We start from the raw sequence: 17,481 nt of genomic DNA on the forward strand, positions 1-17,481 counted from the left end.
ACCGATTCCTGTCATTCTTCCTCTTTGTCGTCACAAAAGAAGTCAAATAAACAACGCCATTGTTCACCATCCTCAGACTGCTCACACAACAACCGTCAGGTACAATATCCCAATAAAACTGCTTCTGTCGCGGAGCCAGCACTGTACAAGGTTCAATATAGGAATGTACCGAGGGGAGGATGGGGGATTAGGTTTGCTGTCTGCACGTGGTGCCAGTTGTTTTAAATGCAAATCAAGAGAAATAAAAAATAAAAATAATTTGAAAAAAAGACACTTCTGTGGCCGAATGGGAAAAGTTCTGAGAAAAGATGATGGAGGTATTTTTGAAGGTGGCCACTCCTGGTCCCTCGAGATGCTCTTGAATCCACTGCGTCTTCCAGGACTAGCCGGAATACTGCAAGGCTTCAACCTGCGCACCCAAAAGCCCAAGTCTGAAGACCTCAGGGATGTCGTCTTGCGTAGCGTCAACAGCATCAACGAGTTAAGATCTATTCCTACAGTACTGAATCCAACCTCTGTTTGAACATACAGCATACACTTAACTCCTTTTTCTTTCTCTCTATCCCTACATCAGTACTGTGCTTGGAACTGATTTGTGATAGAAGACCTCATTCTTCCTGCACCACACTCAAAGGAAATAATGCCTACCCTTGAAGCTTCCATTGAGATTCAAATATTCCAGCCCTGGACTACCATCCTCTCGTTCTTCACAGGTTCTCTTCAACAGTAGGGTTTCCCCGGCCTTACCCTTGTCCCTGTCTCCCCATCTCAGGGCCAGGGGTAGAGTCAGGAGGCTCCCTATCACTCCACTTTGTACCTACCTTCTAGCAGTTAAGGGTTCTGTGAACCTACCTAAATTCAAATGTTATATTAATTGTAAAGCATGCATAAAGGTCATAACAGGAGATCAGCGAGGGGACGAACAGGGTGAAGAGTAGTGGGTAGTTGCTGGTGCCTTGGGAGATGTCTACAGTGGTTGGTTCACATGTGGCCAAATTCCATTAAATGGAGAAGGATTGTTGCATAGGTAGGAGGGAGCCCATTCCAGAGATGTGTCACAGAAAGGAAGTTCAGCAAGGGTGTTAAGACGAGATGAGGGATCTACTATGACATAGACGAGCGGTCAAGAAGCATTAGCCTCGAGGATAGTGTGTTACGGTGAGAAGAGGTCAGAAAGTTAGTGATGTGGTTGAGGGCAGGTAAAGTAACAACTGGGGAAACCCAATTACAGAGAATGGCAGAGGTCATTTCTGCTGAGGTACGAAGGGATTCTGTTGATGCCAACTTGTTCAAGAATATTAGAGTAATTGGGTAGGAGAGAGACGATTATCAGGGGCAACTGAGGACTTCTAATGGATTGTGTCCTTTTAAGGAATCCTCATCTTAGATATATCCATATCCTGCTTTGCAGTTTCGGAAATATTTTGACTGTAGAGGGTGCTGTGCGGCATCAAGTCGATGTTCCTCGCCAGTTACAATTCCTGCATCCGTACATGATGAATATGATAATATAAATAGCACAAACTGCGCCCATTGCCTTTTCCGCAGGCACAGCATGTCCTGAGAACAGTTCCAGTCGCCTCAGTGAATTTCTCGATAACGCTGTTATCCTTTTTGAGTGAGAATCTTCACAATGTCTACGTCAAAGACAGGCTTCAAAAGATGTGCAGACTGATTCGAAGATTTCGATCACTGATCCGCACAGGATTTGTCTCTGGTGTCACAGTGAAGAACATGAAGTCACTGAGAGCGGCTCCTGCCAATCGATGACCAGTAAGGCCTTGAAGGGAAGAAGATCGAAGCTCACCCTAGGTCGGTCGGTTTCCAAATCTCTGCCTTCCACACCTTCGAAGAGAAAAGGTCCAAGAAACTATCTTGACATTCTAAACGGTCAAGATCAAAGAGTGATTCCCGTCATTCTTCCTCTTGGTCGTCACAAAAGAATTCAAAGAAACAACACCATTGTTCGCCATCCTCAGACTGCACGCCCGACAACTGTCAGGTACAATTTCCCTATAAAACCACTATTGCCGTGGAGCTAGCACTGTACAAGGTTCAATATAGGAATGTACCGAGGGGGTGTAGGGGATTAGGTTTGCTGTTGGCATGGGGTGCCGGTTGTTTTAAATGCCAATAAAGAGAAATAAAAAAAAAAAAAAAAAAAGACGCTTCTGTGGCCGAATGGGAAATGTTCTGAGAAAAGATGATGGAGGTATTTTTGAAGGTGGCCCCTCCTGGTCCCTCGAAAGAGTAAAAAAAGTCTCTTGAATCCACTGCGTCTTCCAGGACTGGCGGGAATCCAGCAAGGCTTCAACCTGCGCACCCAAAAGCCCACATCTGAAGACCTCATGAATGTCGCCTTGCATAGCATCAACAACGTCGACTACTGAGTCTTCATCAAAGCAATACACTTCTATGACTTCCTCCACGAAGGTGTAAAAGTGGAAGGGCCCTTTGACGTCGACGTCAGATCCAACAAATCAAAGACAGATTTCTTCACATCCTTTGGATCCACCTTGGAAGAAGGAGGAGGAAGAGGACATCGTACCCGTTCAGGTATGAACATTTCTGGAACTTCCAATGTTCCAGAAGAGTTGGTCACAGACCAATCCGGGCTTGAAGAGCTAGCTATTTGTCTGAAAGAAGCCAGTGGTCTGGATATGTCCCCTGAGGTTGATTTTGACACACACATCAAGTCGATGTCCCTCGACGGTCACCATTCCTGCATGATGCTAATGAAAGTATAATTCGAACACACTGCACCCAATGCCTCAGTTCTGTTTTTCACATGCACAGCTTGCCCTCGGAACGGTTCGACTCACCTCAGTGAATATCTCGATAGCGCTGTTATCCTTTTTGAGTGAAAATCTTCACAATGTTTACATAGAAGATAGGCTTCAAGAGATGTGCAGACTGATTAAAAAATGTCAATCAATGATCCACACAAGATTTTTCACTTGTGCCACCGTGAAGAACGAGAAGTCATTGAGAGTGGCTCCTGCTTATCGATGACCAGCAAGGCCTTGATGGAGAGAAGATCAAAGCTCACCTTAGGTTGGTCGATTTCCAAGTCTCTGTCTTCTACACCTTCAAAGAGAAAATCTTCCGAAGGTAGAAGCACTGCCGGAGACAAGTCTCCAGAAAGGCCCAAGGAATTATCTTGACATTCTAACTGGTCAAGATCTAAGAGCCAGTCCCATCATACTTCCTCTTTGTCGTCAAAAAAGAAGTCAAAGAAACAACGCCATCGTTACCTATCCTCAGACTGCTCGCCCGACAACCATCAGGTACAATTTACATATAAGACCGCTTCTGCAGCCGAAAGGGACAAGGTCAGAGAAAAGATGATGGAGGTCTTTTCGAAGGCGGTCCCTCATGGTCCCTCGAAAGTGTCAAACAAGGCTGTTGAATCTATTGCGTCTTCCAAGACTGGCAGGGAATCTAGCAAGGCTTCGACTTGTGCACCCAAAAGCCCAAGTCTGAAGACCTCAGGGATATCGTCTTGCAAGGCACTGACAGCATCAACTACGGAGGCTTCTGTGAATTCCTCCACGAAGGTGTCAAAGTGGAAGGGCCCCTCGATGTCGACCTCTGATCCAACTTCCGATTTTTTACACAAATCGAAGACGGATTTCTTCAGATCTTTTGGATCCATCTTTGAAGAAGACGAGGAGAAAGAGGACGTTGGGCTTGAAGACCTAGCTACTTGTCTGAAGGAAGCCAGTGGTCTGGATACCTCTCCTGAGGCTGATTTTGGCAAACGCTCTCACCCAAATGTTGCCTATGGAACGGTCATGAATAGGTTGATTGAGTATTTGGGTTGGGGACGTCCTGCAAAGGACATTACCCAAGATGACCTTACGGACATTTTGAATAGGGGCCCTCCTAAGGAGCCTGTGCTTCCCTACAGCACAAGAAAAACATTCTGGAAAACTAGCAAAAACCAGACACCACTCCTGCTGTAAAAAAGGAGTTGGTGAAGAAGTACTGACCTTCTTCTGTTGACCCTGACTTCCTCTCCAGGCATCCTTTACCAGGGAGTTTGGTGGTGCAGGCAGCTACTTCCACATCAAAAGGCAGCAGCTTATCTGACAGCCCCCTGGATAGGAACGATAAGACGTACGACGCACTGGCAAAGAGGGTGTTCTCTGCTGGAATCATGGCACTGAAACACATCAGTGCATCTTGTGCTTCGGAAAAATACACTTATACATTATGGAATGTCATTTTCAAAGTGGCAGAAAACATTCCCAAAGGGGAGATGAGAGATGGCTTTAATAATCTCGTCAATGATAGTAAGAAGGCTTCTTGCCAGGCCCTTTAAACAGGCCTTAATGCGTCACACTGTGTTGGCAGATGTCTAGGCTCAAGTGTGGTGATCAGGAGATTTGTGTGGTTATGCAAGGCTGGGTTTCCCCCCGACGTCCATAAAGGCTCCTGGACATGCCCTTAGGTGGGTCAAACCTTTTTGGATCAAAAGCTGACGAAGCTACAAGCTTCTAAGGCTGCTACGCAGGTTTGGAGAGGTCATTCTTTTCGCTACTACTCCTCTTTTAGCCAAAGAAGAAGAGGCCAGGCTACCTAGAGAGGACAAAGGAGGTTCTCACACGTCCCCAGAATCCGTGGATGAAAACCTGCTGCCACCTCCTCACTGCCCACTGCCACAGCCCCAAAATCTCTATGAGCACAGGGCCCGAGTAGGAGGCCGGTTGACCCAGCATCTGCAAAAATGGCAGATTGTCGTCCAAGCAATCTACTTGTGAACTGCATCCTCTCCTTCTACCGGAGATACTTTCCCTGTTGGAGAAAGGTGCCGTGGAAGGGGTACCTGTAGCGGAACAATACCAGGGTTGGTACTCCACCTATTTTCTGGTTCACAAGAAAGACAGAGGACTGAAACCCATCTTGGATCTGAGATGCTTGACCAAGTTCCTCAGGAAGGACAGACTCAAGTTGATGACTTTTTCGCAGATTCTGCAGGCCCTTCAGCTCCAGTATTGGGTTGTATGAGTACATGAAAGTAAGCAGCCAGAAGATCATATGACACCATCCAAGCACAGAAAATACCTGAGGTTCAACATTGGCAGTTATCACTATCAGTTTCGAGTACTGTCTTTCGGGCTCACCTCTACCCCAAGGGTCTTCACCAAGTTGATGGCGGTGGTATCAGTAAATCTAAGGATGGGAGGGATCCACATCTTTCCCTACCTAGATGATTGGCTGATCAGAGCAGGTTCTGAAACATCTCAACAGCACCTGCCACTCTTTCCACAAACTAGGCTTCTCCCTCAACTTCAAGAAGTCCCAGCTAACACCTTCTCAACAGCTTCAATTCGTTGGAGTGGTCCTGGGCTCTTTGTTGGGCAAGGTTTTGCCTTCCGGTTTGTGGGCTCAGCATATCTTGCAGATGGTAACAAGATTTCAGAATGCCAGCCTTCTACTGGCCTTCGACTTTCTGAGGTTGCTGGGCCTCATGGCATCCTGCATTTTTCCAGTGCCAGAAGCCGAAGGATGAGGTCCCTACCCTAGTGGTCACAATTCTCAGGTAGAACGACAGACCGTCTTCCGGTCCCAAGCAAGGTTGCACAGATTCTTCTGTGGTGGGCCTGAGAGGAGAATATGATAGAGGGACCTTTTTGGGAACCCTGGCTGAAGATAACTGTAGTCACAGATGCTTCACTCACAGGATGGGGAGCTCACATGAGCGATCTGATGTTGAGCTGGCTTTGGTCCCCATCAGAATCAAGTCTACACATAAACCTGTTAGAGCTGAGGGGCAATCAGACTGGCACTGATGGCCTATTTGCCTTACATACAATGGAAGAACATCCTGATAATGACGGACAACATGGTGGCTATGCATTACCTAAACAAAAGAGGAGGTCTAGTTTCACTACCACTGTGCAGGGAGGCAATGCTTATTGGGAGCTCCATTTCAACCTCTCCATTCTTGCCCTCTCAGGTTGATAACCTTGAACACCATCTTTTTGGTAGCCATCACCTCTGCTCGCAGAGTGAGCTACAAGCCTTGTCATGCAAAGCAGCATTTACTATAGTCTTCAAGGAGAAGGTTGTTTTGAGACATGTATTTATTTATTTACGAGATTATAATCGCAGAAAGTGATTTTACAAGATGAAAGACGTAAAAATGCAACTACCAGAAAAGACGCAATATTCTGGTTTAGACAAAATTCGAGTGATGGCTCAGATCGTTACAGCTCACCGCGACCTTTGGAGCAGTCGTTAACAGTTTTTGGAGCAATACTGCCGAAGATCTGATCTAAGATGTTTACTGTTGCAATGGCCCACAAGGTCCTTTCCACCCCCAATCAGGCGTGAACACCAAAGCTCCTCTTCCGCTACGTGAGCGTTTGCAAGGTGATGGGACAAATAGGGGGATCGAACACGTGAGTTCCCGGGCAAGACAATAACAGGTGTCGGACTGATTACGTTTTTAAAGGTGCGTCACAGAAACGACAACTGTTTGTAAGGGAAGACCCTCTAATCTTCATTATCTCGTTTGATGGTAACAAGTTTAGACGAGCCCTTAGTAATGTAGATCTTATTTTTTTTAGAAGGATGTCTGTTAAGAAATGGCTGGATTTTGTAGAGCTTTCTGGCTGTTGGTGGCAAAGGAGCAGCCAGCTTGTGAGTAAGGGCTTTGTCTAGGGTGGCAATCCAATCAAAGATGTCAAGTCTTTTTTTGGTTTTCATCGGATTCTGTAACAGTTCTTCTTTGGAACTCCCACACTCTTCCAGTTTCAGTTTGCAGTCGGTTTGGGACAGCAGTTTGCATGATCCGGAAAGCAGCTCGGTCCTCAACAGCGAGAAAATGGGAGGACTAGAACAGTCAATAGTTTTTCGATATAGCATTAAGCTGTTTCGGGCAACAATTGACGCTAGTGAGTTTAAAGATAATTCTCGCCTAATCAAGACCAAGGGCGTCGATTTGGGGAGATTTAAAACAGTGCGCCAGAAGAGGCTTTCAAGTATAGACCAAATTGATTTTGGAAGGAACGGCAAGGCCTCTGCCCCATATATAATAGAAGGTATTACTTTCATTCAGTAGAATTTTACTGTTGGAAGTAGGGCGTACAGGCCAAATGTCTTGTTGAGGATCGTTGCTTGGGAAATAAGAGTTTGCATTTTTCAGTGAAGATGAAATGGCATTGCCTTATCAACCTTCAGTGCTGTCCAACAAGACGACTAGGTATTTGAATTCCAAGACCTGCTCATCTCGGTCACCTTCCAGGTACCAATTGTGTTTGCTGTGTTTCGTTTTGGCCTTCTCTAAAACCAAGATAATTGTTTTAGATTTGTTTACTTCAAGGTCGTTTGCCATTGTGTACTTTGTAAGTGAGTCCAATTGGCGTTGTAGGCCTATAGCTGTCTGATCCAGTTGAATCAAATCGTCTGCATATAAGAGACGTGGCACCTTCACTTGGCCAATTTTTGGAGGAAAAGTCTGATCGAAACAATTGCTTCTTTATAGTCCCTGAAGTATGCCAAGAAAAGCGCCAGCGCCAGAGGGCAGCCTTGCTTAACTCTACGTGTTGTAGGGATCTCGGGTGAGAGTAGACCGTGGCTGTTCATCTGCACACGAATACTGGTGTCACACTGCAGTGCTTTTAGGGGACCCAAAATATTCGCCGGACAATCCCAAGATTCCAACTTCTGCCATAGTTTTGACCTGTTTACAAGGTTGAACGCCTGAGTAAGGTCTTTGAACGCCAAATGGACCTTCAGCTCCCCTCAGAGACTTTAGCTTTGGGGAAGCTAAGGAGCATGATGTTGAAGCTAGTGCTAGTTGTTTTCTTGAATCCTGTTTGGAATTGTTCGACACAATTCCAAACGGCGTATCTTGCCCATGCTTGAAGTTCTTTTGCCGCGAGCTTCCATAGACTTTGCCGATTATATCGAGCAAGGCCACTGGGCGGAAGTTCTGAGGGTCGTTTTTACAGCCTTTTTTGTAAATTGGGACGATAACCGACGTCGTACATGATGGAGGAATTTTTCTTTGAGTTGAGCAACGTTTGAATATTTGGCTTAGTAGCTTAGACCATTCAACGGGGGAACTTTTTTAAATCAACATTCGTGATGCCATCCGGCCCCGGCGCTCCTGAGTTTTTAAGCTTTGTTAGAGCCAGCGTGATCTCCTCAATGTCGTTGAGTGAAACTCAAGAAGAAACTTCAGAAGTTGATAGAGGTTCCAGTAGCGGATTTGGAGATTTGAACAACTTTGAGTAGAATTTCACCCAACTTTGTTTGGAGATTCCGTTTGTTAAGAGGTCATCTGGTACCTTACCCAATGGCTTAATCAGCTTCCAAAAGTTTCGAGAATTTGAGGTGTTCAATCACTGCAACATGTCAATAGAGTCCCGTTGGTAAAGGGCCACTCGATAGGATCTCAGCCAAGACTTATAGCTCCTTGTTGCCTCTTTGGCGCTAGCCACATTTTGGACAGTGTTTTGGCAGGAGGTTAGCCTTTTGACTTTCCGCACTTTATTTCGATTTGAAGCCAAAAGGGGTTGAAGATATGAATATGCTGCCTCCGCTCACTGGCTGGCTGGTTGGACTTTTTATTTAATCCTCTGAATGGCTCCAAAAGAAGTCTGTAGTCGATTTGTTTAACGTATGCCTGATCAGTGTATAATTCTGTTAAAGACTTAGGGGCTGATTCATGAAATTTGTGCCCCGAAAAACAGGGATTTATGCGCCATTCTGCCTGCAAATCCCTGTTTAACAAATGGGGATTTGCGGGCAGAATGGCGCACAAATCCCCGTTTTTCGGCGCACAAATTCCATGAATCAGCCTGTTAATGTCTCACAGACAAACGTAGGCGATTTCCATTTCCCATTGGAGCAATTTGGTGTTTTGGCTGAGGTTAATTTTATATACAGAAAATTGTGGTCGCTTTGCGCTGTTTTTATCACTTTTGCTTCCGTTAAGAGTGGTAAAAATGATAGTGAAGCAAAAATGTAATCGATGATGGAATGAGCGCTCCCCCTATTCCATGTTGGTTTGGTGTTTGAGTCACCGAATACAAACGCTGTGTTGAAAATATTTCTTCATGACATTAAGTCACACCAAGCCCTTCCTCGAGAATCACACTGAGCAACAGATTTAGTTGTTAGCCCAGGTGTTGGGGGAATACAGTTTGTATTTAAGTCTCCACAAATTAGTAAGTCAGCGCCATAAAAGTCTTTAAATGTAGAATCGATTGTTGCCGTTAACAGGTTTTGAGACATTGTAGCTCCTTCCTTCCCAGGGTGGTGCTGTATTCCATCTAACACAGAAGATAACTTTACCAGCTTGTTATCCTCCTCCTCGCCCTCCTGAGGGTGAAGAGAGCTTACACAGGTTTGACCTGGAAAGGGCTCTTAGTTTCCACATTTCTAGGATGGCAAATGTCAGGCAAGATGACCTACTGTTTATTGGTTATACCTGCCACAGGCTCGGCCAAGCTGTGACCAAACAAACTGTATCCCTTTGGTTCATCCGATGCATTTCAGAGTGCAAGCCGTTGCAGGAAAAGATGTCCCAGAAAAACCTAAGAGCCCATTCTACCAGAGGAGTGGCAATTGCTTCAGCTCTCAAATAGGTGTTCCAGTACAGAACATTTGCAATGCAGCAACTTGGTCTTCACTCCACACTTTCTCAAAGCATCACTGCTTGGACCCTCTGTCGGGCCAGGACGCTCGATGTGGATGAGCGTTCTGCACAATATCAATCAATAATCAGGAAAATTATACAAAAGTCCACTTCTTCCACCTCCATCTACAAAAGTGCTGTGGGAGTCTATCTAAGATGAGGAATCCGTTGGAGGACACAGTCCATTAGAAGAACAAATTACTTAGCCTGGTAACGTTCTTTCTACTGGCTGTTCTTCCCCCAGATTCTCGATCACCCGCCCAGCCATCCCCTATGACTGTGGGTGACCTTTTTCATATACTTCCCTCTTTCAATGCACAGGCAGGTTATTTAATCCTCAAGTCGTCTGTGCAGAAAGAGGGAAACACTTTGGACTGAGGCAACGGGCGCAGTGAGTGCTATTTATACTATCATCAACGTCACGTCCAAACGCAGGAATGGTAACTGTCGAGGCGCATCGATGCGATGCCGCACAGCACCCTCTAATGTTGGAGAATGTTAGAGACTGCAAAGCAGGATATGGGTATTTCTAAGATGAGGAATGCGTGGCAGCAACATGCAGTAGAAAGAACATTACCAGGGGTAAGTAAGTTCTACTTCTTGAGGATAATTAGGACAGTGGCAGCCTTCAATCAGACAGGACAAATTCCCAAAGGAAAACAGAATGTAAAAAAATAAATAGAGGTAGTGGCATGTAACAAGTGCTAACTCCTAGTCCAGATGTTAGGTGTCCTGCCTGCAAGCATAGCCGAGTCCCATCCCTCATATCCCTTCATACTCTAATCTATTAAGACAGACAGAACTATACCTCTTTGCCTTGCTTTTCCACTTTGTCAATCTTGCTAAGAGGTCTTTCAAGGATTTCCTTGGCCCGTTTACTTCCCAGCAAAGTGGGCCTATGATGTTCCGGATCCGATACCTGCAAAAAAACAAAAGCAATGCATTGAAGCTTATAGAGATTGCATTTCTATCACTGAATACTCACATTACCCAGTAGCTATGCGTGCCACTTTTAAATGCAGTGTGCCTGTTACTCTCCGGTTATACTCCCTTATGGAACTGAGATTGACACAAACAAGAGTTCTAACTCATAAAGCAGATCCTTGAGAATTTGAGGAAACCCATGGGGTTCATCAATTTCTTTTCATCTGCTGATCATCTCAGAGGACACATACTCGCAAGCTGGGCAGCAGCCTTTGAACACAGCAAGTGAGACCTCTACTCTGTTTGGTGTATGCCGCACGCAGGTGCCACAGGAAATCCTATTTGAGCTCTTATATGGAAAGCAGTTGGGGGCATCCAGACGGATGCCCCCAGGTGACGAAACCCCGGATCGACACTGCAGTGATACGGGCAGTTGCATGATGTTCTGTATATCAAAGGGACAGGCAAGTGGAAGCTACACAGCTGGCGATACTCAACATGTGTGAGAATCAAGGCATGACAGCATATTTGAGACATGAGCATGTATGGTTGGATAGGGACTATTCTTGATTGTCTCTATAGAACGCGGGTAGTTAATGTAGGTTTGTTATGTGGGGCACCTCTGTTTCATAGAGGGGCCAGAGGGCGGTGTTCCTGAGGGGAACATATTGTTTTGGGGTACCCAGTCATTTTTTACGGAGAACAAAACAGAGTGGTATATTTGACTGAAGTACATCACACCGAAAAACAATGAAAGGGTTAAAATAAGCCGGGATGGGGTTGGGGTGGTGTTATAAGGATGGAAAAATGGGGGGTGGGGGGGTTAATGGTTGCCCCCCCCAAATAAAATAAAAAAGAAAATGAAGTGTTTTTTGGTATTATGGTCACAAAGAAAAGTACCACTCTGAAATTTTGGTCCGTAAAATCACATATAACCCTGTTTTGGATCTCATCTCTAGCCCTGACCTTCCAGCATAGGACAGGGAGATGAGGTGTTTATCAGCGGGCCATGACATAACCTTAGCATGACCCATGTGCGTGCTCCAATAGGAGAAGGGCAGGCCAGTAGGTGTGCAGTAGCCTGCACTCAGCATCCATTACAGATTAGGCTTCTTACTTGGTTCCAGTGGCCTGGTATGATTATTTGACGACTTGTAGGCACTCATCTGTCTGTGCTCTTCATGGCATGTTTCTTTTGACATAGCCTTTGAATGTGTCATGGTGTTCTCCTAAGGCACTTCTTCTATTTCCTTAATTGTTCTCACCTCCGGTGCCTCAATATCAGATCAGGTAATTTGTCAAGTTTTGCCCAATACACAAGTGTGAGTTTGTAAGCTTGCAAATGTAGCTATGTGTGCTGAGGAATCAGGGACCATCCTTGAAATAAGGGTTCTGATGCCAGCTTGTTGCCTGTGGTGACAGTGAATAATGGACCAGAATTGTGGAGTTGGAAATTAGAGCTTCTCTGATCCATCAAGATCAAAGAGTTCTACTTGCGTATACTATTGGTTGAGTGTTATTTGTGTGTTTGTCTGAGTGGGGACTGTTCATAACCCTCAAAGATATTTCGCACTCACAATTCTGTTGATTTCTCCAGATCAAAGTCTATCAGTTTTGTATTTGATAGCAGCTCATTTTTAGAATAATGGAATACTTCTTAGAGTTGCTTGTCCCATTGCCACATGGAACATGTTTGGTTCTGTGGATGGGAGTGGGACTGTGGAGGGGAGTGGGACTGTGGAGGGGATCGGGACTGTGGAGGGGAGTGGGACTGTGGAGGGGATCGGGTCTGTGGAGGGGATCGGGTCTGTGGAGGGGATCGGGTCTGTGGAGGGGATCGGGTCTGTGAAGGGGATCGGGTCTGTGGAGGGGATCGGGACTGTGGAGGGGATCGGGTCTGTGGAGGGGATCGGGACTGTGGAGGGGATCGGGTCTGTGGAGGGGATCGGGACTGTGGAGGGGATCGGGTCTGTGGAGGGGATCGGGTCTGTGGAGGGGATCGGGACTGTGGAGGGGATCGGGTCTGTGGAGGGGAGTGGGACTGTGGAGGGGATCGGGTCTGTGGAGGGGATCGGGTCTGTGGAGGGGATCGGGACTGTGGAGGGGATCAGGTCTGTGGAGGGGAGTGGGTCTGTGGAGGGGATCGGGTCTGTGGAGGGGATCGGGACTGTGGAGGGGATCGGGTCTGTGGAGGGGAGTGGGACTGTGGAGGGGATCGGGTCTGTGGAGGGGATCGGGTCTGTGGAGGGGAGTGGGTCTGTGGAGGGGAGTGGGACTGTGGAGGGGATCGGGTCTGTGGAGGGGATCGGGACTGTGGAGGGGAGTGGGACTGTGGAGGGGAGTGGGACTGTGGAGGGGATCGGGACTGTGGAGGGGAGTGGGACTGTGGAGGGGAGTGAGACTGTGGAGGGGATCGGGACTGTGGAGGGGATCGGGTCTGTGGATGGGAGCGGGACTGTGGAGGGGATCGGGTCTGTGGAGGGGATCGGGTCTGTGGAGGGGATCGGGTCTGTGGAGGGGATCGGGACTGTGGAGGGGATCGGGTCTGTGGATGGGAGCGGGACTGTGGATGGGAGCGGGACTGTGGAGGGGATCGGGACTGTGGAGGGGATCGGGACTGTGGAGGGGATCGGGTCTGTGGAGGGGATCGGGTCTGTGGAGGGGATCGGGTCTGTGGAGGGGATCGGGACTGTGGAGGGGATCGGGTCTGTGGAGGGGATCGGGACTGTGGAGGGGATCGGGACTGTGGAGGGGATCGGGTCTGTGGAGGGGATCGGGACTGTGGAGGGGATCGGGACTGTGGAGGGGATCGGGTCTGTGGAGGGGATCGGGTTTGTGGAGGGGAGTGGGACTGTGGAGGGGATCGGGACCGTGGAGGGGAGTGGGACTGTGGAGGGGATCGGGTCTGTGGAGGGGAGTGGGACTGTGGAGGGGAGTGGGACTGTGGAGGGGAGTGGGACTGTGGAGGGGAGTGGGACTGTGGAGGGGAGTGGGACTGTGGAGGGGATCGGGACTGTGGAGGGGATCGGGACTGTGGAGGGGATCGGGTCTGTGCAGGGGATCGGGACTGTTGAGGGGATCGGGACTGTGGAGGGGATCGGGACTGTGGAGGGGAGCGGGACTGTGGAGGGGATCGGGTCTCTGCAGGGGATCGGGACTGTGGAGGGGAGTGGGACTGTGGAGGGGAGTGGGACTGTGCAGGGGATCGGGACTGTGGAGGGGATCGGGTCTGTGGAGGGGATAGGGACTGTGCAGGGGATCGGGACTGTGGAGGGGAGTGGGACTGTGGAGGGGAGTGGGACTGTGGAGGGGATCGGGACTGTGGAGGGGATCGGGTCTGTGCAGTGTGTCTGATTTAACTTTCATTGCATCCACTATTTGGTCCAAGTTGAAAAGAAATAGAAAAAAAAGGTAATTTTCTTAGTGAAATACTATTCAGTGTGAGTCTACAGCCTTCGCTTATTTGGAAAAGTTGGGGCTCATAAAGCAGAATGTTCTTTTTACGATGAACCTGGGTAAGCAAATGGGATTATATAACTGGATCCTTGGTCCGATTCTTGCTGGTGGTACCTTGCCATCACCCTAAGTTAGAGAAAATCATGGTCCCAGTAAGGTCAAGTTCTTTGCCATGGTTTGTGGGTCCGGATGTGCCTTTCCCTCTTAGAAGTATTGTTCTGCAGGCTAATGGCCACACACACATGTACATGGGCTGGTTATTTGGGTTTCCAGGCCAACACAAGGAGAGATGGCCAGGAAGCGCCAGCACATGTTTTAATGTTGTCAGCCTCAGGTAGTATTAATTCGTCATCAGTAATACTATTTATCGAATGGTTCTTGGCTGTGTTTTATTACCTACGCACAAGCTTATCTCGTTTCCTTTTTATCAATATGAATGGCAACAAAGCAGGCTATCGTTGCTGACCACTCTCTTTTTTGTTGTCTTCCTATGTTGTATCACAGAGTGAACCTACACTGTAGCAGGATTGTAGTGCTGCTCTTGAATATGAATATTCTTAATTTGTGGATATCCAGTTTCTGAAGTCTCTCTTCTGGCATGATGAGTACGGACTCCTGCGCTCCCAGGACACACTGTTTTCTTGTCACTTATCTGAGTTTGAAACAACATTGTGACACAGGGTAGCTTCTACAGGTGGCATGTTCCCTTATGAAGTTGATAGTTGTGGAAACAATTAGAGATAACAGGCTGTTAATAATTTGGGCAGCTTTCGACAAATGGAAGAATTACCTTCTGGGGCAATGTACACAGTAATTGTGCCCTGACCTCTGCTCCTTTCTGCCTTTCTCGAACCGATCCCTCTCCACTTGTGTTCCTGCTATTTCCTCTCTTATGTGGCTCTAATTTTTGATTTTTCGCCCTCTTTTAATGTGCTTTATACCTTTGTTTCCCCCCTACCTCTGCTCCTTTCTTGCCTTTACTTGCCGTCCCCACGCCACTTGCGTTACTGTTTTGTTTTCTTTTACCTTGACTGTGCTTCTATGCCATCTTTTCCTTCTTTCTTGCCTTGGGTCGGCCCCTACCTGCTTCCCACTCCCTTCCGATTGGCCTGTCACCTGGGTCGCTTGACCAGAAAGAACTGTAGGCCTGGAGACTGTGTCTCTGCAGTTACATGCTGAAGGGCCACTGCGGCGAGTGATGGTGCGGCCCATGCCCTGACCCCTGCTCCTTTCTGTCCCTATTGCCTGCTCTTGCCGCTCCCTCCCCACTTGCGTTCCTGCTTTTCCTACTATTATGTAGCCCTAATGATAGTTCTTCAGCCCTCTCTTAATGTGCTTCATACCTTTGTTTCCCTCCTTGCTCTGACCCTGCTCCTTTCTGTCCCTATTGCCCGCTCTTGCTGCACCCTCCCCACCTGCGTTCCTTTTTTTATTCTTCTACCTTGATTCTGCTTATATTCCATCTTTTCCTTCTCTCCTGCTTTGGTCTGACCCTGTCTGCTTCCCACTCCCTCTGTGTGGCCAGTCTCCTTGGTCACATGACCAAGAAACACCTTCTACAAATGCCCTCCCAAGGCAGCCGTGCCCGGGCAGCGGCTAATGGCTCAAGGCAAAGGGCAGCTCCTCTGGGCAGCTCATCTACCTGTTTGCCCCTGTTCGCACATGGACTCCTGAGATGCCCCCTAGAGCAACAACCAAGGTAAGGTGATATGGGCGATGAGCACAGACATTACTGTGTTCAATTAAAACTCTGCCACGTCTTCATTAATACCATCAAACGAAAACCTTGCGTAGAATACCTGCTGCGCTCCTTAGATAGCCGGATAGATGGATTGTGGAGACAGTCAGTAAGTAAGAAGTGAATGCTTCTTGTAGCAGGAAATTCATTGCACTTAGATGGATTTTGGGGGTAGGCATTGTGCTACATTCAGATTATGGTGGAGGTGGGCAAGGTGTTACACTTAGACGGAACCTGGGGGTAGGCATAGTGTCACACTTATATCTGTATTTTAGGGGTGAGCAATGAGTTGCACTTAGATGTAAATCGAGGGTGGGCAATCTATTGCACTTACATTGATTTGGTGGTTTTGGGGGTAGATACGTAGATGCATTCCGATGGTAGGCAATGTATTGCCCTTAAATGTATTCATAGGATAGACAATGTATTGCACTTAGATAGATTTTTAGGGGTGGGTAATTCATTGCACTTTGATTTTGGGGATATACAATGTATTGCATCGAGATGAATTTGGGTGTAGGCAATGCATGGCTCTTAGATGGATTTTTGGGGCAGGCACTGTATGGCACTTAGATGGATTTTGGGTACAGGCAATGTATGGCACTTAGGTTTTGGGGTAGACAATGTATTGCATATAGATGTATTTTGGGGGTAGGTATGATTCTGCACTTAGATGTAATTGAGGGTAGTTTAAAGTGTCACACTTAGATGCAACTTGGGGGTAGGCATTGTGTTATAATTAGATGTAAATTGGGGGTGGAAAATCTATTGCACTTAGAGGGTAGGCAATGTATTGTACTTTGATGGATTTTGGGGGTAGGCAGTTTATTACACTTTGTTATGTTGGGAAGGAGAGACCCTTGTCCCACACTTCCCAGCGGTTTCCGATGAGACAAAAGCCTTAAACATCATGTAGGGGCCTAGAGGGAAGAGGGGTGTTCGCAGGGGCACAGCTACAAGGGGAATAGGCCATGTTTTTAGACATAGAGCACATGGAAAAGTAGATGCCATCTCAGAAAACCCTGCTGAGGCCTATACGCAGCACAAACACCCACAACACAGATCGAGGCTGCGAGCACAAGGGATAAGCAAGCCCATGTAGAAATAGAATGCGTTCTGAGCACTAATGAGAAAGGTCAGAGCCGCAGAGGAACACAAACCCTTCATTATCTTAAAGTTGCTAATATTCATGCCTTGGCAGGAATGCACCCCACAAGGCCACAGGAGAGGGCTGAGCGCTGAGTTACAATCCCACAAGGAGGAGGGCACAAGCTTCCAACCGCCATACGTCCCAACTTTAAGTTATGGCACACAAACGCCCCTGTCCCAACACCTCTAAATTCCATGATATCAGTCAGCTCCAGACCCCCAACTGTTAAGCCCCCAATTGATCAGAAAACACCAGAAAGCAGGGCTTTGCTGCGTCTACCTTTGGGTCACGTGATGTGTGCTGAGAAGTGCTTGGAGGGTTAAATCAACAGACCTAAAGCAAGGGTGGAAAACCTTGGAAGAGCGCCGATGTGTCTGGAATTGAGTGAAGCATTTGAGTTATAGTGACCTCGAAGCCTCCTCTAGGTTCTTGTTGACAGCACCAGGTGCATCATTAGATAACGAGAGTGTGTTGTTTCTTCTCTATATAACAATTAATTGCTGCTTCTTGGCTGATGACGACGGTGGAAAAAATTCAACATGGAAGAAGATTGACTGAAGA

The 17,481-nt window shown here is 47.3% G+C and overlaps 1 protein-coding gene across 1 annotated transcript in view; it reads right to left on the bottom strand.

Annotated features, from left to right (window-relative positions):
• The window catches only part of LOC138576984 (uncharacterized), a 422,688-nt gene that overhangs the window by 117,303 nt on the left and 287,904 nt on the right, over positions 1 to 17,481 (bottom strand). The window contains exon 11 of the mRNA XM_069649631.1: positions 10,461 to 10,571. Within this exon, the coding sequence (XP_069505732.1) occupies positions 10,461 to 10,571 (111 nt within the window). The remainder of the gene's footprint in view (positions 1 to 10,460; positions 10,572 to 17,481) is intronic.

Source organism: Ambystoma mexicanum, chromosome 1p (genome assembly GCF_040938575.1).
Source record: "Ambystoma mexicanum isolate Mex_15411 chromosome 1p, UKY_AmexF1_1, whole genome shotgun sequence".
Lineage (NCBI taxonomy): Eukaryota > Metazoa > Chordata > Amphibia > Caudata > Ambystomatidae > Ambystoma > Ambystoma mexicanum.